At 41.2% G+C, this 25,876-nt stretch overlaps 1 protein-coding gene across 1 annotated transcript; it reads right to left on the bottom strand.

The window, feature by feature from the left end:
* Nucleotides 1–1,424: 1,424 nt before the first annotated feature.
* LOC121895077 (protein NDRG3-like) lies at nucleotides 1,425–25,363 on the bottom strand. Its single transcript, XM_042407906.1, has 16 exons — nucleotides 25,123–25,363; nucleotides 19,592–19,675; nucleotides 18,378–18,410; nucleotides 13,248–13,353; nucleotides 12,903–13,023; nucleotides 11,189–11,251; nucleotides 11,019–11,079; nucleotides 8,981–9,067; nucleotides 7,916–7,972; nucleotides 7,713–7,816; nucleotides 6,643–6,708; nucleotides 6,430–6,481; nucleotides 6,253–6,300; nucleotides 5,290–5,325; nucleotides 5,061–5,112; nucleotides 1,425–1,729 (listed from the first exon to the last, which is right to left on the bottom strand). Exons 2-16 carry the CDS (start codon nucleotides 19,649–19,651, stop codon nucleotides 1,560–1,562), a joined length of 1,116 nt encoding a protein of 371 aa, XP_042263840.1. The 5' UTR covers nucleotides 19,652–19,675; nucleotides 25,123–25,363; the 3' UTR covers nucleotides 1,425–1,559.
* Nucleotides 25,364–25,876: the final 513 nt, after the last annotated feature.

Genomic DNA, 25,876 nt, shown 5'->3' with positions numbered 1-25,876 from the left:
TAAATGTTAACAATCCTTTAACTGACAGAAAACACTTCCTAGAAGCAGCTGCTGTGTAGCTGTCAGTTCTCAGGACATTTACTAATCCAATGGTGGGAAAATAGCGGCCCGAGGGCCAAATCTGGCCCTCCAAAAAAAATTTAAAGCTCACAAAAGCTGAAATTTTTTGACTTTTAATAAATTTGCATAAAAACTTTTATATAATCTTCACAAATCTGCTGCAGGTAACAAAATAAACACAACGACAGGAGGAGGCTGCTGAGATTACAGCTGATAAACCAGCAGACGTGTTAACGTGTGAATTCAAACTGTTTTAATGACACAACTTCAGCCTGTCAGATTTATTTCTCACAGAAACAGGAACGCTGTGTTGACAGCAGGACTTTCAGTCGGCCGTGAACGAAGCCGCTTTGTGTACAAAACAAAGTGCAACACAGAACATTTATTCATGTAGGAGTCAAATGAGTATTAAAATAAACTGTTAGCCGTCACTTATTAACAGGAAAACTACTACACACTGATCAATACAAGTTTTTCTGTCAGTTAAATGTCAGGAGTCTAATTTATTAAGAATTTTTGCACCACATTTGAACCCAAATATCAACTAAACCAGCTGAACACTTGTTTCATCCTCTCTGTAAAATGTCCTGAAAATTAACTGTTAAATATCTGCAAATTACACAGAAAATTTCCTGGAAATTAGTATAAATGTCTACAAAAGAAAAAGACAAGGTCAGAGGTCAGAGGTCAGGGGTCAGAGGTCAGGGGTCAGGGGTCAGACCATAAATTCACCTGGAGCCTGCGTGGCTCTGAGGAGCAGCGTCGGTCTGTCGGTCCAGACTCAAATATCTCAAATATTGGATGTCAAATTATTTTACAGACATTCAGGAATATCTGTTGTAAATGTAACAATAATAATAATAATAATAATAATAATAATAATGATAGCCACTCACATGGCTAAAAACATCTTTAGTCGGGTTTTCCAGTGTCGACGGGTCGGGTAAATATCTCCTGAATGTTGCTGAAATATTTCTATAAAGTAAATATAAGTTCAAAAAAGGTGAATCATTTCAAAAATGAGCTTCATAGCAACAAACATCACCATCTACAGCAAGCAGAACAGAATAATAATGATGATAACAGTAGTAACAACAACAATAATAATAATAATAATAATAATAATAATAATAATAATAATAAGGGATCAGAACCAAACTAAAGGAAGAGAAATGTCTACTGTATAAACACAACTGTAAATAAATATGAACCTGCTGCACAGTTACACCTACAGCGTCACCACGGTAACCGCACTGCTCGAGAGACAGGAAGTGACTGTATGGACCGACGATAGCATCCTAAATCGCACAAGATAACAGAACCAACATGGCTGCTGCTGCTGGATCAAAACTGTTCCTGTTTCTAAGTCGCTGTGGAACAAATATCTGACGTCATATGTCGTGAACTTGTTCGGCTATTTGGGAAGAACGTTTTAACGACTAACACGGTTCCAGGTGAGCACAGGTGAGGACAGCGGGGGAGGGGAGACAGAGAGGGAACTATGCAGTCATCTGGATGGCGTGTGCTGCTGTGTGCTCGGGGCTGCTGGAGTGAGCGCCCTCTGGCAGGGTGCCGGTGGTACTGCGGCTCCGGACGCCGTCCGTGGAGCCGACGCTGGAGGCCGAGTGAGTCCTGGAGCGAACCAGCCGGGTCATACCAGCTGTGGGCACTAAAGGGGGGGGGGGGGGGGGGGGGCGACACAGACACGAGTGTGTTAACATCAGAGTGTGTGTGTGTGTGTGTGTGTGTGTGTGTGTGTGTGTGTGTGTGAGCTGGTTTTTATGTCCAACCAGCACGTGCTGATTTGAATCGTCCTCGCTGTGACCGAGCAGCTGGATTCAAATCTGATGGTGGTGAGTCTGATGCTCCGTTCACACTGAAGATCAACTTATTCCAGATTGTGACGTTTCCATCAGTGAACGGCAGAAAGCTGCAAAACATGAACCTGGAGGCATCAACTGATCAACTGACCCATGACGTCATCTCCCGCCCTGCTGACAGCGACCAATAGCAGAGCAGCCAGAGGCGGAAATACGCTCTCGTCTTCCTCCTCAATGTTTGTCCTCGTTGACAAAATCACAGAATGTACAAACCTTTTGGATATTTTTACATGAAGTCCAGTTTATATATATACTGTATATAACTACACGTATACAACCGTTAGACGTATGTGTGCTTCTTCTTCACTGTCATCAGTTTTCCTGTTTAGCTTTCTAACATTTGCTCATTAAACACGTTTGATTTTCGCGCTACCTGAAGGTACGATTGTTCCGATCTAAAAAGTCTCATCTCGAGCACCAACATCCTCGGTCATCCTAGGTTCTTTTATCTGTTCCAGAGGCTGAAAACTGAAGAACAGAAGAAGAACCGAGTCAGCGACTCCTTCAGCCTTTCCTGATTTTACTTGAGTTTAACTTTCCTTTGAACTGTCATTTATTTCTGTTCTGAATTCCTGAATTGGTTTTTTAAAACCTAATGTTTCACGATTAGTCTGTTTTATTCTGCTGCCTTTGTGAAACACTTTGTAACATGGATTCTGAGAAGTGCTCTATAGATAAAGATGATTATTATTAGTATAATAACATAGTCAGGGCCAGCTGACCATTAGGACAGTGAAGATCTTATTACCCTTCATCGCTAAAAGAGCTTTTAAGAAACATTAGACTTAAAGTCTTCCAAAGGATCCACCTGCAGCTGTGATCATGGCGTCAGGTGTGTGTGAGCATCAGTGACACAAACAGATGACGGTTGTGTTTTAGTTCATGTAACTGACGGAGACGTCGGGTCACGACTATCAGATACGAAGCAGCAGCTGAGAGTCTGCAGGGTGAACGGAGCCGAGCTGTGTTTATTACATGCAGCACAGCCTGCTGGTTACTCTCACTGCAGGAGGGAAAAATCAGTGTGATCAGCTGATCGACAGCCAGCATGCCGACACACACACACACACACACACACACACACACACACACACACACACACACACACACACACAGGAGAAGAAGTAACAAGAGATACAAAGGCAAAGTGGAGATGGAGGCGTTGAGGGTGGAGGAGGATTAAAGGACGAGTTCACAGTTTTTCAAGTCCATCTTAAACCAACAGTCAGTGTTTTTCTTGCTGTAATCATTCCTCCTGTTCATACTGACCATCAGAAGATCCCTTCATAATGACCTTACAATGGAAGTGATGGAGGACAAAACCCACAGTCTGAAGCTAATATGAAGCTTCAGCGTCCAAATGAGTCAAATCAAGTAGATATCTTTCAACGTTACAGTCTTTTTAGTGCCAAAGTTCCTCTTTTTGTTACTATACTTCCACCTGCAGCTCAACAGGGAAACACTGTCCGAGGAAACACAAAGAGGAAATTTGATGCTAAAAAGACTGTAAATGTGTCAGATATCCACTTGATATGACTAACTCAGACTACTGAAGCTGAATAGAAGCTTCACACAGACTTTTAAATGACTGTGTGGACACACTGTGGATTTTGGCCTCCATCACTTCCATTGAAAACACATTTGAAGGATCTTTTAATATCCAGTATGAACAGGAGGAATGATTACAGACACCTGACTGCTGCTTTAACACACTGGAAACACTGGGAACCTCCTCTAAGATTGTGGTTGAAATCCTGATACCTGATTGGCTGCTCAGGTTGTTTAAAACAACATGAGGGACTGGAGAAACGAAGAGAAAGAAAGAAAGAAAGGAGGACAGGTTGAGAAAGGGTTGTACAGTAGTCATAATCAGAGACAAAACACACAAAAACAAACACTCTACTTACAGTTAATGAGCCGGGGCTGCAGACACACACACACACACACACACACACACACACACACACACACACACACAGTTGTGTTCCCATCACTTCAGAGGACATTACATTGTCTGTCGCCAAAATCACTCCCTATTAGACCAGCTGAAGTTCTGATTGGTTGTTAATGAAGGTTTATCAACAGTTAAACTGATCTCCAGGTCATGAGGAACATTAAAAACATAACAACATGTCAACGTTTCTTTATCTATGTGTTAAATATCATAAACATGCTAGAAATATGTTTTATGTTTATTGGCACCATGCTAACACGTCAACATGCTAACACATGTCGGCATGCTAACACATGTTAACATGCTAACACATGTCGGCATGCTAACACATGTCAACATGCTAACACGTTAACCTGCTAACACATGTCGGCATGCTAACACATGTTAACCTGCTAACACATGTCGGCATGCTAACACATGTTAACCTGCTAACACATGTCAACATGCTAACACATGTCGGCATGCTAACACATGTCAACATGCTAACACATGTCAACATGCAGAGACGATGACGACCGACAGGAAGTTACAAACCAGAGCTGGAAAGTAACTAAGTACATTTACTCAAGTACTGAAGTACAGTTTTGAGGTACTTGTACTTTACTTGAGTATTTCCATGTGATGCTACTTTCTACATCTCAGAGGGAAATATTGTACTTTCTACTCCACTACATTTATTTGACAGCTTTAGTTACTTTTCAGATGAAGATTTTATCTGTGAAACATGTGATCAGTTTGTTAAATATTAGACTATTCAACAGTATAAAAAGGTACAACATTAAAATGCTGCTTAAATATACACATCAATCAGTTTTAATACACAGATAATATATATACAGTACATTTATGATTACTTTTACTTTTGATATTTTGATACTTTAGGTGCATTTTAGTTCAGTTCTGATAATACTTATGTACTTTTACTTAAGCAGGATTTTTTGTGCAGGACGTTTACTTGGAGTATTTTTTACTGTGTGGTATTTATTGGTACTTTAACTACAGTAAAGGATCTGAATTCTTCTGGTACAAACACATGTTGGGATCAAACTCATTTCATGTCGGGTCAGTGGAAGTTCTTCTTCAACAGTCATTAGTAACTTCTAAAAGCTACTGTGAGCTCACAGTTTTAATCACAATGACACAATAAAACATTAGCAGATACTCACTGTAGCCCATCCCCTGGACAAAATACTTAAAGGCCTCTGCTAGTTTTCCAGGCTGAGGGGAGAGAAACACAGTTTGAAGATTGACAACAAAAACTAACTTGTTTAACGTCATCAACTGACACAATAAATCTATATTATTATAGTGATGATATGCTGAAGGGGAAGGAGAAGAAATGAGGAAGAGGATGACACTGGAGAGAAGGGTTGATTCATCTTAGCAGAGACTCACCTGCACCACCTGAGGAAGTCCTCCACAGTCCGCCATCTAGTGGAGAGACAGAGAACAACACGTCTGATGACGACATGAATAACAGTCTTTGCACACCAAGTCCGTTTTTTTTAATCCGTCATCTGACAAAAATCTTTACGCACAGAAACCTTTCACACGGAGTCCGACGCGTTTTATTACTAGATTCTTGAGGATATAGTTGATCCTGAACAGCGCGCGCGCACACACACACACACACACACACACACACACACACACACACACACACACACACACACACACACACACACACTCTGGATCTGCAGATATACAGACATGATCATGATCAACAGTCGTCCTGTGATCAGTCTGTGTAACTTCTCTGCTGGAGCTGATAGCATCATCAGTGTTTCCAGGCTGTCGTTTGCGTGTACGGTGGCTCTGAGCGGTCAAACAACTCTGTAAAGGCTTTTGACGGATGCAAAAAAAAAAATGCAGAAAATTGAACCTGCTCTGAAAACTGTAACGACGGACGAAACTTTCAGAATCGGTGTTAAACGTGATCGACACAACGTGCAACAATATCAGATGAAAAAAACGGACTTGGTGTGCAAAGACCTTTAGTCCTTTAAAAGGTTTTCAATGTTAGTGATGGAGGATAAAATCCACAGTGTGTCCACACAGTCATTTAAAAGTCTGTGTGAAGCTTCTATTCAGCTTCAGCAGTCTGAGTTAGTCATATCAAGTGGATATCTGACACATTTACAGTCTTCTTAGCATCAAATTCCCTCTTTGTGTTTCCTCGGACAGTGTTTCCCTGTTGAGCTGCAGGTGGAAGTATAGTAACAAAAAGAGGAACTTTGGCACTAAAAAGACTGTAACATTGAAAGATATCTACTTGATTTGACTCATTTGGACGCTGAAGCTTCATATTAGCTTCAGATAAACTTTATCTGAATCTGATGGAAAGACAAAGACAGGTACCTTGAGCAGGGTGGTCTTGGTGGGGTTCAGTCTGGAGTTACACTCCACCTGCAGAGCAACACACACACACACACACACACACACACACACACACACACACACACACACACAGAGTGTATTTACAACAATATGACGTCACAAAGTGGCTGCTGTTATGGAAACAGGGCCGACACTCACCACGGCATCAACAGCAGGCGAGGTGTCTCCAACCACCAGCAGAGCAGGACACCTGACACACACACACACACACACGCATGCACGCACGCACGCACGCACACACACACACACACACACACACACACACACACACACACACACGAGTCAGACTGAGTAACAGGGTGCGTCAGTGTAAATCTGAATCTGAACAGTAGGAAACAAATGAGTCGGTACCCGAGTGTGGTGACTGTGTCTTCATTCAGACCAGGGATCGGCCGCTCCATCTGCAACTCAGTACGACTAACACACACACACACACACACACACACACACACACACACACACACACACACACACACACACACACACACACACACACACAGGTTTAGTTCCCCTCGCTGCCAGCGGGGATGCTGAAGGTCATATCAGGTCACATCTCTGTGTGCACAGTTACATTCAGGTTCATTACCATCAGCAGGTTTAATGTCTCCCTGAAGAGAAAAGATGAAGTCCGTTTGATGCTTTATTTCTCATTATATGATGATTTAAGGGCTTCTGGATGAATGATTATAAAAAAACTTGAGCTGTGTTTGAGCTGTGGAAACCTTTTGATACAGAAGACAAACTTCTGTCTGTGTGATGAATGTTTCCTGGGTTTCTGCAGCTCCACCACTTCAATTCAAGACCTTTTAAGATATTTTAATACCACATTGAGTGCAATTTAATATCTGTTTCACACATCAAAAACATCAGTGATGATAAGGGCTAGAATCATTTACCAAGTGCAAAGGTAGAGAGTTTTGTCATGACTTCCTGTCAGTTTATAACAGTCATTCCCAATAATATAACTAATGACTCATGAATCAGGAGCTGGATGTGGATCAGCAGCAGATGAACTCTGGATGAATGGATGACAGATTAACCAGTTAAAAATAACTTCATTTAAGAGGTCTGAGAGAGAACAACTGAATTGGGGGATTTTCCAGCCAGGTTTAACTAAAATCTCATTAAAAAAAAAACATTTTATAACTAACATCACTGCCTAGCAAACATATTTAAGACCTTTGTGAATGAAATTTAAGACATAATCCTTCGAAGGCTGTTTTTTTTTTTTTTTTTTTGAGGAAACTTAAATCAATGCTTTTTAAGACTTTTCAAGACCTGCATATACAGATATAAATAACTTCAGAGCCTCTTCTGGTGCTCTTAGTGTTGTGTTGCACACACACACACACACACACACACACACACACACACACACACACACACACACACACACACACACACAGAGTGAGTCTCGTCACCTGTCGTAGCTGTTGTAGAACATGGCCAGGTTGTCCTGCGGTATATCCTGTGAAATGTGGAGTCTGTATGTCTGGATGATCTCCATATTGTCTGTTAACTCATCCTACACACACACACACACACACACACACACACACACATTTAACAGTTAGGTGGAGGTTGATCAGCTGATTCTTATAAAGACAGAAGCGTCGGCCCTCACCGTGCTGAAGTGATGTCCCATGATCACGTCCACCAGGTTGCTGGTCCAGCCGCTCAGCTGCCACAGACAAAAACATCTGGTTTGAATCTGATGTTTAATTTACTTTCATCAAGTCACATTAAGACTTTTAAAGATCTTTCTAATACTAAGAATCTAATAACTGTTTCACAATCGTAACTCAGTCAGAATGATACGACTTTATAATAAGCAGTCAGTACTTTCCAGTACAAACATTATATCAGCTGATTAAAAATATTTACTGATTTAAGCACCAATATCAGAACTTTGTTTTAGGTCGGAGCAAAATACTCCGACACCAATAAATAATAATGTAAAAAACCTATAAAAACAGAACTCAAACACGCTGAACACACAATGACAGTCACACAGTTACTCACTGTGATCGATTTCAGAGCTGCAACTAACAATTATTTTCATTATCAATTAATCTGTTGATTATATTCTTGATTAAATAATTAGTTGTTTGGTCCAGAAAACGTAGATCAGTGTTTCCCAAAGTCCAAGATGAAAAAGATAATCAGTTTACTGTCGTAGAGACTAAAGACACCAGAAAATATTCACATTTAAGAAGCTGGAATCAGAGAACGATGAATCCATTATCAAAACAGTTGCCGATTCATTTTCGGTGGATGAACTAATGGATTCATTGTTGCAGCTCTAATAGATTTATTATCCTCAAGGGGGAAATTTGCAGGTTGCGTAACGTGTGTGCCTCCAGAACATTAGTACATTACATATTCTCACGTTAATAAAAAAACATTGCGTTCCATCACTGCTTCCATGCAGGCGGACAAAAAGACTAAACACATGTTGCATTCAGGGTGGGTCGACGTCAGGACCGATGATTCTGGAAGCAGAGTGTGAGATACGTGACGGAGACAGACGGCGGTGATGATGAGAGAACAGACGAAGGTTGTGCTGTGAGTCCATGTCTGGATGTGAAGGCAGGAATTGAACTATCAATAAAACTGGAATCTGGCTCCAGTTATAAAATCAACTCAATATAATGTCAGTGTAGTGACGACGTGTGTGTGTGTGTGAGACCTTCGAGGCAGCCCAGTCCATCCAGCCCTTGGCACACGGGTCAACGTTGATCAGAACTAAACCTTCCACCAGACTGGGCTCGTTCAGCTGCAACAACAACAACATCACAATGAGCTGAATGATGGATTCAGACCAGCAGCCCTCCAGTCATCTCTACACTTAAAGGATCATTCTGCTGAACCAACAAGTACTGTGTGTGTATCAAAGCCTGATATATCGTATCAGTGAGTCTCACCGCTGCTCTGGGTCACATGATCCTTCATCATGAAGAGTTTGGTCACGTTAGTCTGTTTAGAAACGGCTCCAAAGACTAATAACAGCATCATGTTTTCAATTTCTGGATAACATGTTTGAAGAATGTGATCAGAAGGTTCATCGAGGACTAAAGATATACATATAAAATATGTAATAACTGATCACTTGGTGGCGCTGTTGGTCTCATGTTTTAATATGTTAAGATTTCCTCATGGGACACCTGTCCATGAAGTATGAATACTTCAGTACTCCTATAAACGTTCCATAATACATTTTATGCAGTATTGTCCATTGCATTATTGTGCATTTGAATGGTTTCTGTAGCTGAAAGTGTGCAGAAGTAGTTAGGGACTGAAAAACGTACGGAAGAAAAATAATAAAGTGCAAAGATAACAATAATATGAGAGCTGTGTTCCAGCCCTCACACAATAATGTTGAATGTTTATAAGATCAAATATAATATGTGCATATAAATAAAGTATTTGTATAAGAAGACTCATGAAACACAGGCGCCCTGCTTGTTTTTCATGCATACAAAAACCAAAGAATAAAAATGTTTCCCCAAAATGTGGAACTTTCTTATGAACCCTCATCATAACTCATAGCAACACAGTCTGTATGTCCCAGAGTCTTCTCCAGCTGTTTACACGTTCAGTCCAGCTGAATACAGATGTGTTGTGATCACCATCCTCATACAACAAGACTAAAGCTGTGTTCAGGTCAGTTCTCGTCTTGTGTTACTGGTGTGATTTTGACTGCTGGATCATTTGTTTATTCAACTCAAACAGCCAAAATACCAACTGTACGTTAGCTGTAAGCTACAACATTCATGAAGCTCTGTGATACACGCAAACTTTCAACTCACATGTATTTGTACGTATATCAGTTTGCATCACCTCGGTGAATTTGTGTGTAATGGCGTCTTTGCGTTGACTTATGCAATCATGCGTCTAAAATTCACTTTGCTTTCTGTCCAAGCAGGAAGCTCCGGGTCTGAAGAGTGAAGCCAGTGTGGAAGTGCCTTAAACCTGCGTTCTCTCTACCGGCCAGCAGGGGGCGACTCCACTGGCTGCATAAAGAAGTGTGATTGTATGGAAGTCTATGAGGAAATGAGCCTACTGCTCACTGGATTTATTACCTCAGTAAACTGTTTCCTAATGAGTTTATGGTCTCAATCACTAGTTTCAAGTCTTCTTCAATACAGCCTGACGTTCATTTAGTAAATTATGGAGTAAAATAGACGATAAAGCAGGTTTTATTTAGGGTGTGGCTACTTTGTGACTGACAAGTTGCTACCGCGGTGCTGCGTCAGGTTCTGTAGTTGGACCCTGGGTTGCTCCTGCTCAGCTCCACGCTCTCGTCAAAACATGGTCACCGAAACTCCAGGCTTCAAGAACGAGAGTCCACAAACCAACGGGTGATGTCACAGAGGCAACGTCCATTATTTTTATACAGTCTAGCAGCCAAAGACTAATAACAGCATCATGTTTTCAGTCTCCAGAGAGTAGTTCTGTGTACGGCAGACGCTACTGAGCATGTGCAGGAACACTGTTCTGTTTACAGCTTTGTTAGCTTGTTGCAGATAAACAACCTCTGACTTTGTTCTACATCATAACTTCAGTACAAAGAGGAATAAGACCAGCTTTGATACACACACGATATTTGTTAGTAGATCAGTTCATTGTTGGTTTGGATCCAAACATGAAGAAAAATACAGAAAATCAGCAGAATGATCCTTTAATTTATTAGTTTATTGATAAATGATTTAAATGGATTTACTCACAGCCAGTTTGGTGAGGATGTAGGCTCCAGCTCCGACCCCGATACCAATCACACTCTTCACCCTAAGAACACACACGCACGCACACAGGGATGAACTACCCCTCCGGCTGTCTGAAGTTCCTACTACAATACCCATCATGCACTTCACAGTGACGAAGACGGCAGACTTACTGTAGTTGTGACATGACAAACGGCAGCATCTCAGCCAGCTCATCCATGGTGGGGTACTGGTACCTGCACACACACACACACACACACACACACACACACACACACACACACACACACACACACGACAGAAAGAAAAGACCAGCTGCATTATGGGAAATTTAGGATCCAGTGTTTTTAGACTTTAACCCAGTGGTTCACAAAGCGGGCGCCACTGCTGTGAGATGAATCATATCATTGTTCATCTATTGTGTGTTTTTAATAAATCGGCAACATTTAGCTTCGTTAAATGTTTATGAACAAATCAAAACAGAATAAATAAACGATACATATTAAAAAACGGTTTAATATGCAGGTGGTCGCAGCTGACATGACGACTCACTGTTGCAGGTTGTCATGGTAACACAACAGGCTTCCTGAAACATCTCAACACAGAGACGAGTGAATCTGAGCCGACTGACTGTAGTATTATATGTTCCCTGATTCATGTTGGTGTTCTGTTTCAGCCTCTGAGCGTCATCGGTAAACATGAACAACAGGAGCTGCAGGTTGTTCTCTCTTCACTTCAACAGCAGCTCATGTCTCATTAAAATGCCCAAAAGCTTTTTTTCGGTTTTGTTTGTTTGTCTTTGCTTGTATATCTTCAATATAAACTCATACATTTAACATATTAACATGTTTAATTGTATTCCTTGTTTGTTTTAAGTTAAATCATTTATATGCAGTGTTTCACCTATAATTGTAACAAGAACCTCCACCAAAAATAACAGCAAATATCCATTCATTCAGAAATCAATAGCGTTCGGGAGCCTCTCAGCAGCTTCTGTTTCAAAACGTGAGTCAACATCTGTGTCGTTGCTATGGAAACTCCTGGTGGTGATTCTTCCTGAGAGAAAATGATCCGATGAACTGATCTCTGCAGCAAGACCTTCATACTAGTCACTGAACTCTGCTGCACAGATTTCGACCGTCTCACACAGGTTAAGACTACAGAGGCCTCATTGATCCATATGTTCTGGTTCTGTCCCGGTCTTGAACAGTTCTGGAGGGGCATCAGGTTTTTAAAATCAATCCCTCTTATGGTCATTTTTGGAAACGCTCTTTTGGCACAACGGCTGATACCGTTGAGATGGAGGGAAACTGCTGCACCAACAACTGATCCTTTAAGGATTAAGGACATAATCTCAAATCTGAAATGTGAAAAAGTCTGATACACATGATACGCATGAAGCTGCTTGTTAACATTCTTTAAGACATTTAAAACGTCCACATATGTCCAGGAATGATCTTTTATTTATTTTCTTTTTGAAGTTTTTTTATATCTAGTTTTTTTTACATTTCTCCCTCTTGGTCTATATTGGTGGTGGTCTTGTCTTTGGCCTTTTTGAATACTGTTCTGTTTGTAGACATGTGGCTCTTTGCTCTCTGTTTTATCTGGTTTTTCTTTATTTGTACATATTTCTGTGTCGGGTGTCATGAACTGGATGTGGATTTGTGGTATCTGTATCTAGACAGGTGGGATGTGTGTCATATTGTAGGTCAGTAGTAACTCATGACATCTTCTCCAAAACCTGTTTTCCATCTGAACTAAAGCGTCTGCTTTAGTTCTTTACAGAAGCACCACGAGTACTTGATGACACTTTACAACTCGATGTTTGAACCAAAACACCGGTGTGTGTGTGTGTGTGTGTGTGTGTTGTGTGTGTGTTTTAATTACCCAGCAGGGAATATGGGAGCGTTCTCCTGCTGTCCTGGAGCATCAACATGCAGAACTGAGAAATGCTGTGTCATTTCCTGCATGTCCTCGTAGTTAAACAGGCTGTTAAAACAAGACTTGTCTACACACACACACACACACACACACACACACACACACACACACAATCATACTTTCAGATAAACAGGATTTAAAATAGAATCTATTTGTGTGAACTTGTGTTTATCTGGATGGCATGTGCTGGGAATGTATGAACTGTGAACTGCAGTGTGTGTGTGTGTGTGTGTGTGTGTGTGTGTGTGTGTGTGTGTGTGTGTGTGTGTGTGTGTGTGTGTGTTTACTCACGGTTGAGTCCGATGTCATGGTAGGTGAGGATTGTGGGTCGGTTACCCTTAGCAACCCCCCTCATGGTAACGTGCAGCACGCCGTGGGCCGTCTCCACATCGTGCTCCTGAACAACAAGCAAACAAACATCATCTTGTCAACAACAACAACAACAACAACAATTTCTTCACTTCACCAACTTCCATCTGAACACAAGTGAAGAAAACAGTGAAGCGTCATCATGACGTCACACAGTCAGGAGGAAGCGGTTTGGCTGATGTCAGACATGTTCCTCACAGTGACTCCGTCTGTTTACTACAACTAAATAAAATCCTCGATTCACTGAAGACATTTTCAGACACTTGGACAGAACAAAACCATTGTTAATGTTATTAGTAACAGCTGTGACGAGTCAAAGTGTCTGCAGTGAAACAGTCGTTTTCGTCCTAATGTAGCGCAGATTTGAATGAATTTCAAGGATATTTGCAAAAATGCAAATTAATGCTAATTCTCCAGTCGGTGCCAAACAGCTGCAGAAGAAGAGACACAACGAGACGACGTCATTCAAAGCTCAAAATATTTACTTCAATCCTTGAATATCAGCTCATTAACTTAAACGGTGACACTTTCCCCCTTTTATAGCATTTAATAAACAGTTTATAACACACTACAAAGTCGTTAATAAGCAGAAATAAGGACATTTTCTTATTAATGTATTTGTCTCCTGTGCTCTACAATATTGATTATCTGAATATCACATGAGGCGCATCATGTGAGCTGGTTTTGATCCTATCTCAGATGTGATTGGTTCGCTCAGAAGGGGGCGTGGCTCAGTAAATATATACGCTCCCTTGCCTGCGCTGTCGGATCATAACCGGGATAAAGAAGAAATTCATACATTCAGCCACATTTTTTTTGGAAATGTACAAAACAAAAACACCAATTTTTCCACCACAGCCAAGCTAAAAAAAAACCTTTTTTTTTTGATATTTTGACTTTGTTTACACTCAATTTCATGGATAGAAATGCGCTTAATGGTAAATGTGCTGGAAAATCTACTGAGAAAGTGTTTGTAGATTAAATAACAAGACGTGAATGTCTGTGTTTTGCTAATCAAGCAAAGTAAATACCTGCCAAATCAACTTACTTCATTATATTGATGCTAAAATGATATAAATATCCTATGTTGCCATAGAGTCTTGGTCAGTGATTAACAACAGTTAATTAACACAGAGATATTTACAGTATAAAGTGTGACATCAACATCTCTGACTGTGCAGAAACGTATATCATCTGATGGTATATATCTTCAAACCTGTAAAGGGGTATTTCCAGAACCCAAGTGTCTGCAGGAAGGGAACAGCGTGCTGAGTTTATCAGAGTTATAACAACAGGAACACCTGTTCAGGCAGCAGCTGCTCACTGCTTGTTTCTATTTACAGAGGAGCAGTACATCCACTGTGAACTAACAATACTTATTTACCTTTCAGACAGAGACACGGACGGACTGATGAATGGACTCATGTTGTAGGTTGAAGTGTTGTCTAGTAATCTCATTAATGAACTGACCATGGAAACATCTGACAGATCCTATTAATGGATCTTAATCTTCCTCACATGCATCAGCACACACACACAGTTTGTCACCACATTACAATTTAAAATCACTGTATTGTGTTTTTAATGAATTTTGTTCTGTCAGTTTCCTCAGAACATCTGACAACGACGTGCTAAATATCCTTTAAACCACAACTTCACAATTAGGTGAAGTAGCTTGTTGAAGGACTTTCCGGATGAACTATGGGGAAAATGCAGACATTTCCAAACTCCATCTAAAAACATTTTCTGCATTTAAATCTGATTTTAACCGAAATAAAATGTATTTTCTTCTTTTTTTAAGATCTACTTTTCTACTTTTCCTGTTTTTGAGCTGTGATTATGATTTCCACAGTTTGCTTGTTATGTGTTGCTCTGGAAAATACTTTGAAATTTGTGTCCTTTCATGGAAAGTGATATGACTGAGTGATATAGACTCACTCAACTGCAACAGAATAAATACAGGTGAGCAGGTAAGCAGGCTAAGTAGCTAACTGGCTAAAAGGCTGACTCCTGTAAGCTACCAGCTGGTACAACATGACTCAGGAGAGCGTACTACTGAACTACTCACCACCCCAACTCCTAAAGAACAGGAGATCTGGTGCAAGTCCAGAGAGTCAAACATCCTGACAGAGGAGAGGAGGAAGAGGAGGAGGAGAGTTTAAGAGACAGAGTGATTCATAAAGAGAAAATGTTTTGGAGAGGACAAAGAGAGAGGTCAGCAGATACAGAGGGCAGCCTTGTTGTCCTTCAGCCTTCTGCCAAGTGAAGGTATAGAGAGAGAGGGGGCGGCGTGATTGGATCAAGAGGAATAAGCTCTGTAGTTATTGGCTGAGAGTTGACAATCTCTAAACAGCCAACCACTTCTTGTCTGTCCTACATCCGTCAGTGGTGTTTCATCACCTTTTATTTTGTCCTCCACTCCTTCCTCTCCTCCTCCTCCTCCTCCTCTTCCTAATCCTAACCTTCCTCCTCCTGCACTCATCCCACCCCACAGGGAAATCAAATTTCAAAATTCTTTTTGATCACAGTTTTTCTCCCTTGCTGTTCAGACCGCTTGGTATAAAAATCTTACAACTACAGTTGGTGGCGATATTTTCCTGACCCTGGATTATTCTCCAGAGAGGCAGATGGACAAACGGCCATCAGACTGACATCTATTTTGAACATTCAATAAGCTAATTTAATCAAATTTACATTCAATATGTCCACCGAGAAAAACTGAACACCACCCAAAACAATATATTTCTGTTATTATTTCCTTTTTGTAGGCGGAATGAAAATGTTAAAAATGAAGGCTTCACTAGATCCTGAATGAACTGTTGGATGGGTGTGGGTGATACACTGAGGCAAAGCTAAAATAACTCTGATCAGAGTTACTGATGCAAACTGACCTGCTGTTCTAACGTTTGTCACGTCATCAATATCTGTATGCACAGCTGCTGATTATCCAACTAACTAAGCTGGTGTCTGATGGTCTGGTCTGCTCTGATTATGCAGTGAGTTTTTCTGCACCTAAATATGACTGACAGAATTATAAGCTTCCAACTTGTAAAAACTCAGAAGTTTTTCCCTTTTCCCCGTCATTGTGAAATACAATATGAGGATGAATCGACCTCAACTGAACAGATCTTGGCACTCTGGTCTTGTGATTTATGTAGATGTCAGTAGCGTTGCACCCTACAAGTCACCGAGCCAATAAATCCGAGTCGACTCGCATTTTGTCAGTTGAATCGCTGCCTTTTCTTTTCAGCCACTTCATTATACACATGGAGGACAGTGTTTCCTGCTCTGATTCTCAGCTCCAGTGTGAAATACAGTGAAATCAGCTAAAATACTGTTTAAACAGACGTGCACCAGTGTCTCTACTAGGTGTAAATCTTTGAGAATCTCACATTTCGATTCAGAATTGATTCTCAATTAAATGAACAGAAAAGGCAACACCATTTTCAGTCTCTTGCTCCAGTAGACTGCGTGCCAAACTATTCACTGGTGTCCTTAGTCCACTGAAATACAATATGAAACATAACTGACAAGTAATATAAATGGTCCGCCTTTTTATTTTAAAAGGTTAACTGCATTAATTGATGAATTAATTAATTTGAAAGCTTCTTACAGTCTCCTGCCTGCATGGAAATAACAAACAAGCAGCCTCTCTGCTCCGCTGTTATTAACGTCATGTCTCCAGCAGTGGAGAGCAGCCTCTCTGCTCCGCTTTGTTATTAACATCATGTCTCCAGCAGTGGAGAGCAACCTCTCTGCTCCGCTTTGTTATTAACATCATGTCTCCAGCAGTGGAGAGCAACCTCTCTGCTCCGCTTTGTTATTAACATCATGTCTCCAGCAGTGGAGAGCAGCCTCTCTGCTCCGCTTTGTTATTAACATCATGTCTCCAGCAGTGGAGAGCAGCCTCTCTGCTCCGCTTTGTTATTAACATCATGTCTCCAGCAGTGGAGAGCAACCTCTCTGCTCCACTGTGTTATTAACGTCATGTCTCCAGCAGTGAGCAGCCTCTCTGCTCCGCTTTGTTATCAACGTCATGTCTCCAGCAGTGAGCAGCCTCTCTGCTCCGCTGTGTTATTAACATCATGTCTCCAGCAGTGAGCAGCCTCTCTGCTCCGCTGTGTTATTAACATCATGTCTCCAGCAGTGGAGAGCAGCCTCTCTGCTCCGCTTTGTTATTAACATCATGTCTCCAGCAGTGGAGAGCAGCCTCTCTGCTCCACTTTGTTATTAACGTCATGTCTCCAGCAGTGAGCAGCCTCTCTGCTCCGCTGTGTTATTAACGTCATGTCTCCAGCAGTGGAGAGCAGCCTCTCTGCTCCGCTTTGTTATTAACGTCATGTCTCCAGCAGTGAGCAGCCTCTCTGCTCCGCTGTGTTATCAACGTCATGTCTCCAGCAGTGAGCAGCCTCTCTGCTCCGCTGTGTTATTAACGTCATGTCTCCAGCAGTGGAGAGCAGCGTGTCTGCTGCTCCATCAGCTCTGGGCAAACACATTGCTGTCCAACACGCTGAGCAGCTGCAGGGTTTCTGAGGTGAAACAGATTGTTCAGTTATTTTCTCCACCTTAGAGTTGGTTATTAAAGGACCCATGTGTAGTGTGTACCTTAGAATAAGCCTTTCTATCTACAGAGGGAGCAGGTCTTCTTCGTAGCCCGGCATGTTTCTACAGTAGCCCACTAGGGACAAAACGCTGACTCTAGAGAGGACCTTTCACGTTTTTCGCAGCCACCGTAGGTTCTCCTACACGCTTGGTGGCGGGGGGACTTCTCAAATGTGAATATTTTCTGGTTTCTTTAGTCCTCTAAAACAGTACACTGAATATCTTTGGGTTGTGGAATGTTTGTTGTGACAAACAATGATATGGAACTTGTTTACTATCTGAGCTTCAAACAGCATTTAAACACACTCCATGCTTCTGTGTTGACCACTAATATAAATTCAGCTTCTGGATATATTTAAAGTATACTTAACTCACATGTTTCAAATGCTTACAACACTACACAGTGTCTTAGAAAAAATCTGAAGGTGTGATTGTTCTTGCTGAACTCACCTGACAGTCAAAGTCCTGGAGATTTCTCCCGTTCTGAAGAGAGAGAGAGATTCTTTCATCATTAATGTTATGAAATCAGTTTATCCAACAATGAGAATGTCCAGGACATGAAGCTGATAGTAAGACAGGTTATAAACTAGAACAGGGTTACATTTAAATTTAAAGGACTGGCTCACAATATTTGCAGTCAGTCTTAAAACAACAGTCAGGAGCCCAAATGAACATTAAAGCTGTTTTTCTTGCTGTAATCATTCCTCCTGTTCATACTGACCATTAGAAGATTCCTTCATAATGACCTTACAATGGAATTGATGGGGGACAAAATCCACAGTCCTCCTTCTGTGGAAAAATGTATTTAAAAGTTTATCTGAAGCTAATATGAAGCTTCAACGTCCAAATGAGTCAAATCAAGTAGATATCTTTCAACGTTACAGTCTTTTTAGTGCCAAAGTCCCTCTTTTTGTTACTATACTTCCACCTGCAGCTCAACAGGGAAACACTGTCCGAGGAAACACAAAGAGGGAATTTGATGCTAAAAAGACTGTAAATGTGTCAGATATCCACTTGATATGACTAACTCAGACTGCTGAAGCTGAATAGAAGCTTCACACAGACTTTTAAATGACTGTGTGGACACACTGTTGATTTTGGCCTCCATCACTAACATTGAAAACCTTTAAAAGGATTTATTCATGTTCTCATCAGATATGTTATTCTCTGTCTCTCCACTAGATGGCGGCACATTTGAAGGGAAATTACTGATTATTACTTCACATTTGCTCTGCATTTCCCAGCTATATATATATATATATACATAAATGTAAGTGGCAGAAATATACAAGTGGAAGAAAATTCATGGATTGATTACCCAATTACATTTTTAAATACCCTCTAAGCTTTTTCCTTAGAGGAAACTGGATTCAATGCTTTTTAGCACTTTTCGAGACCTGCAGACACACTGTAGAAGACATTTCTTCTTGAATATTTATGTGTTCACATGATATCAGATTGGAGGAAAATCCTCTTAGTTAATCAGACTGACCCAATCTGCTGAAATAAAGTTGGATAAATCAGTTCTTTATGCTGCAGGGCAACAACAATTGTTGATCATCAACTTCTGGTTTAGATTTTCTGACCGTTGTTACTCCTGGACATCCAACTTTCTCAGCAGCGCATAAACACAGGACATGACCCAACTAAGTCCCGCCCCTCACCTGTCCTGTCAGGAGTGGTTTGATCTCAGTCAGCTGGACATCATGAAGCTCCTCCATCATAGGACCACTTTGCTGCCAATCAACCTGATTAGACACATAAAAACAGACAAATATACACAGTTAGACAGAGGCGTGAGCTGTTCCTAGTGTCTGTTCACCTGCCTGGGATGGTTGGTGATGATACAGTTTACATAACAGTTTAGATGTTGTCTTCATTATAGTTAATTTTTTTAATCTAGGCATGCAATTAACAATTATTTTCACTATCTATTAATCTGTCAATTATTTTCTTGAAATTTTTCTTCATAAAATGTCAGAAAATGGTGAAAAATCTAGATCAGTGTTTCCCAAAGACGACGTCCTCAAATGTCTTGTTTTGTCCACAACTCAAAGATCTTCAGTTATCTGTCATGGAGACTAAAGAAACCAGAAAATATTCACATATAAGAAGCTGGAATCAGAGAATTTGTACTTTCTCTTCTTAAAGAATGACTCAAAATCAAATTAGTTGGCGATTCATTAAGTAGTCGACCACTAATCGATTAATCAACTAATCGTTGCAGCTCGAGATTGATTCTAGAGGGAATCAAAATGATCGGAACCTGATTTAGCAGCTAAAAACTTTCTGTTTAAATACCACTTAATTATTCAACTGTACTACTGACTAGGATGGATATTTGTATTATAGACATTTTATGACATTAACGTACCTGCCAACGCCGTCAAATTAACAAAAGATTATTTTAGTCAAAAATAACGTGGTATTTGATGGGATGCCCTCTAACAGTCAACCAGCTGTTCAATCAATGAGAAGAGTCGACCATGTTTTCATTGGTCAGTTAGTCACAGGACAAAAAAAAAAAAAAAACCCTCGAACTCCAATCAGGAGCTGCGCCTTGTCAAAATCAGGTCAAAGCCTCAGATATGGCCGGACCGTGTATGAAAGACTAGAGGGCTTTTCATTTAAAACGACTGATACAGGACGTGGCAACACAAGGCGACACCAGGCCGGGGCGACAAATGGCAAAACTTCATCCCTCAGTCAGTGACCCGGTCTGCTGTGATAACAGCCAGGAAACAGCCTGAAATGAGAGAGGATTTAACGAGACTAACTGACCCCCAGGACTGAAAAATGAAACTCAGTCAGCTCGCTGCTTGTTCCGACACATTCAAAATCATTAGCACTTTTGCCGTTAGCATTGTCATTAGCATCATCGTTAACAGGCGGCTCTCTTCATGCGTGTGCTTGTAAAATATATATGTTAAAGGCTCATTATTACAGTTTCGTATTTCTCTGTAAAGTAGCACAGTGTTGACAATGTTACTCATAATATTCTTTGTCAGCCCTGGAACTCAAACCATTTTCTGATGCCCCAAAAATATTTAAATAATTATATCATATACGTGTGACGACTAGTCGACTGATGGCTTGAACTAATGACTACTAGTCGACTGGGATAATCTTTGATTGGGGGCAGCCTGAGGACCCAGCCAGCCACCTGTCTGCCTGCCTGTCTCTCTCTCTGGGTGTCTACCTGTGTGGAAGGTCAGTCTGTTATTCAACTGTGTGAATCTAATGGGAACAGCCAGAGATCTGTGTGTGAGTGAGTGTGTGTGTGTGTGTGTGAGTGTGTGAGTGAGTGTGAGTGTGTGTGTGTGTGTGTGAGTGTGTGTGGGCAGACAGGTTGGGTAAGAGTGTTTGAGCAGAGTAGTTTGGATGGATGTTGAGCTTCCTGCAGGCTAACTGGCTGCAGTAACCGCTTCGATTAGAGCGCACACTGCACTGACTATCAGATGGTCTATTTAAATATCAGCCAAGTAAAAAAAACTGAAAATAAATCTTAAGCCTTTAGTAACTTGTGAGAGCCATTTGTCATTTTTGGCAGTTTAAAGACTGATGAGTCGATTTATCCAGACAATAATGAACAGATTAATCAAGAGTAAAGATAACTGTTAGTTGCAGCTGTACTGACTGGCAACTTAGACAGTTAGGAGGATTAAAATAGATCAAAAATAACATTTAATCACCTCTAAGACTGACTGAAGTATTTTACTGGCATTTGGAAAGCCCTGGATTTAGTCAGACGGGAAACAACCAGCCTGGCTGCAGAATATCTTACATTCAAATGAATAACGAAGTGGAAAAAAAAGGCATTTCAGGCTGTTTATCAGGCTTGCCAACCACCACGATGGACAAGTAATTCTTCATAAATTAGAGGCTACTCTCCTATTATCAGGTGCATTTATAGGCTCACTAGGATTCTGGTTATAATCAGGATTTTGGAGAATCCCAATTTTTTAACCTGTTTTTTTGAAACCTGGATATTCTAGCTTAATCAATTAGTTGCTTGGTCTTTAAAGGACACATATTCTGCACATTTCCAGGTCTATTTTTTATTTTGGGGCTCTACTGGAATATCTTTGCATGGTTTCCAGTTAAAAACTCCTTATTTAGGCTTGTGTTGACCAGTTAGAGTGCTCCAGCACCTGTTCAACATGAGTCTGCTCCTCAGGAGAGTTCCTGTATCATGGAAAACATCATGTCTGGTGACAGTGCCTAAGAAGGGGCGCCCCACAGTCCTCAAGTCATTGCATTAACCTCTCGCATAATGAAGGTCATGGAAAGACTGGTCCTCACACACCTCAGACCACTTGTGAGCCCTTCATTAGACCCCTTGCAGTTTGCATATCAGCCACATGTGTGTGCTGATGACGCAATTAAATTCCTGCTGCAGAGGGCCTATTCCCACCTCAACAGACCCAGCAGCTCAGTGAAGATCATATTCTTTGACTTCTCAAGTGCCTTTAACACAATCCAGTCCAGGCTGCTGAAGGAAAAACTGGAGGTTATGCAGGTGGACACCCCCATGATCTCTGATCAAGGACTACCTGACGGGCAGACTGCAGTCTGTGAGGCTACAGGGCTGTGTGTCTTCACATCTGGTTTGCAATGTCAGGGTTCCTGGGGGACTGTGCTGTCTCCCTTCCTCTTCATCCTCTACTCATCGGATTTCAGGTACACCTCTTAATCATCATCATCTGCAGAAATGCTCGGATGTCACTGCCATTGTGGGATGTGTGGAGGATAGACAGGAGGGGGAGTATAGGGGCCTGGTGGACCACTTTGTGAAGTGGTGTGCGGAAAACCACCTGCAACTGAACATGGCCATTACCAAGGAGACTGGTGGATTTTAGGAGGAAGAAGGCCCCACCTGCCCCAGTCTGCATTAGTGGGAGTAATGTGGAGATCGTTAACACTTACAAATAACTGGCCATTTATCTGAATGACGAACTGGAATGGTCCACCAACACTGAGGCCATCTACAAATCCACAAGAAGGGCATTAGCTGGCTCTACTTTTTGAGAAGGCTTAGATCTCTTGATGTGTGTCATAAGATGCTCCACATGTTCTATCATTCCAGTGTTTCCCCTAGGTTGACTGCCACTATCAAGGCAAAGGACACCAACAGACTGAGCATACTCATAAAGACAGCCGGGAATATCATTGGCTTGAAGCTGACCACACTGGAGGAAGTGGTGGAGGACAGACTGCTGGCAGAACTGCTGGTGATCATGGCCAACACCTCCCACCCCCTCCATGACATGACAGCCAGGCTAAGGAGCAGCAGCAACAGGCTGACCCAACCCCGGTGCTTCAGGACGGCACCGGAGATTAATCCTGCCAAGTGCCATCTGACTTTACAACTCATCTGACTTTGCCAGGCCCGATGACATCACACTGTCTGTGGATTAACTTTAACCTGACTCCTAACTTGACGAGTATTTATTTATTCACTCAGTCACCTGCTTTTTTAATCACCATGGCCTCTGTGTCTGTATCTGTTGTGTTTTTATTGTGTTTTTATGTCTTACTTGTGTTTTCATGTATTTTTGTCATCTGTCATCAGAACAGGATAAAATAACAGAAAAATCACAAAAGGCACAATATGTCTCCTTTAAAATGTCAGAAAATGGTGAAAAATAACGTCCTCAAATGTCTTGTTTCGTCCCAACCAACAGTCCACAATCCACAGATATTCAGTTTACTGTCATCACTGTTGGTCATGTAAACAGATGCTTCCTCAACACAAGTTATATCCCTGTTATTCAGCAAGAAAGATGATGATGATGATGATGATAGGGATGTGTGCGATTAGTCAACTAGTCAATTAAACATTGCTACCCTTGAACCGCTCTGTTTCAAATGCCTCTTAAATACACACAATATTTTTACAGACAATGTTTACCTTATTGATTAAATTGTGCTCAATTCTGTCTGTTTTCTGAGTGTTTTCTTACCTTTAGACTAGTCGACTAGTCTAATTTGAAATTTCCGTCTGATCAACAGGGAAATTAGTCATTAGGAATATACCTAGATGATAAATATGAAAATGAAAGTCTGACTTTGGTAATGCAGAGCACAAGTTGTAGTTTAACATTCATCTTCCATTACTGGTGATAAGGAATGCACCTATCTGACTTTTCTGCTGATACATACAGATCGGATACCTGGATACCGAATTAGTGAGGCGATGGATTTTGTCCCCCATCACTTCCATGATAAGTGCATTATGAAGGGATCCTCTAATGGTCAGTATGAACAGGAGGAATGATTACAGCAAGAAAAACAGCTTTAATGTTCCTGGCTCCTGACTGTTGGTTTAAGACACACCGGAAGAAGTGAACTGTCTTTTAAAACCAGCATGTAAACACACTTATTGGCAGTTTGACATTACTTCTGTCTTTGGTAACTTGTATTACTTTATGCATTTTTCAAATTCAATTAATTTAACTGATTAATTGACAAAAACAATCATCAGTGTTTGTAAAATAATGGAGTCCTGCTCGGATGTGAGGTTAGGTTTGTATGTTGAACTGAGTGTACCGATGCTCTGCTGTCCGCCCACACACACACTCGCGCCCACGCACGCACACACACACACACACACAGGATGGAGGACTCTCTGCAGATGAGCTGCCTAATTAATGAGCCTGTGTGCTAATGTGAGCTCCAGACAGACAGCTTAAGCCCTAGCAACCGTTACTACGGGAGACGTTAGTGCCACACGCACGCACACACGCACATGCACACACCTGTAACCAAATACACCTGCGCCATGTCGGATAGCTTCACGCGGAGGACACAACAACCGTGTTCACTGAGATAACTGAGCGGCTACCGTTAACGCGACTAACCTAACAGCTCCACCTGACCGTTAGCGGGCTAATCAGCTAACTAGCCGTTACCCGGTTAGTAGCCGTTAACTACATCAGCTGAACGTTACTCGGTTAGTAGCCGTTAACTACATCAGTTAAACGTTACTCGGTTAGTGGCCGTTAACTACAACAGCTGAACGTTACTCGGTTAGTAGCCGTTAACTACATCATTTGAACGTTACTCGGTTAGTGGCCGTTAACTACAACAGCTGAACGTTACTCGGTTAGTAGCCGTTAACTACAACAGCTGAACGTTACTCGGTTAGTAGCCGTTACCTACAACAGCTGAACGTTACTCGCTGTTAGCTACTCACCGTTAGCCGTTAGCTCCAGAAGCTGAACCGTTCAGTGAGGAAATAGTAACTGACGACCGTTAAACCGGAGCTGGTCTCGTCGCGAGGCTCCGTCTGCGGACTGAACTCTGTCTGCTGCACGCGGACTGCCAGGGGCGGAGCTACGTCACCGTAAACAACAGGTCGTTGATTCAGCTGCAGGTCACGAGGTCAAACCGGCTGCTGAGACTCACAGGTGTCAGGTCTTCACGGCAGGAAGGAAACGGAACTGACAGTTACTGTCAGATGGGACAGTTGATGCAGTTTGTACTTCATCAATATATTTCAGAATTTATACCTGCGGCCAACACCATCATATATAATATATTTCAATATTTATACCTGCAGCCAACACCATCATATACAATATATTTCAATATTTATACCTGCGGCCAACACCATCATATACAGTTCATTTCAGAATTTATACCTGCGGCCAACACCATCATATACAATATATTTCAGAATTTATACCTGCGGCCAACACCATCATATACAATATATTTCAATATTTACATCTGCAGCCAACACCATCATATACAATATATTTTAATATTTGTATTTGCAGCCAGCACCATTCCAACATCCCCAAAGTGTTTTTTTATTATATTATATTATATTATATTATATTATATTATATTATATTATATTATATTATATTATTATATTCCACTGTTTCTGTGTGTTGACTGGCTGACAGACAGTTTTCACTACCAGTTACCTCAAACTGGAAGAT

The sequence above is a fragment of the Thunnus maccoyii genome, chromosome 4 (genome assembly GCF_910596095.1).
Source record: "Thunnus maccoyii chromosome 4, fThuMac1.1, whole genome shotgun sequence".
Lineage (NCBI taxonomy): Eukaryota > Metazoa > Chordata > Actinopteri > Scombriformes > Scombridae > Thunnus > Thunnus maccoyii.
This window is presented reverse-complemented; position numbering and strand designations above follow the sequence as displayed.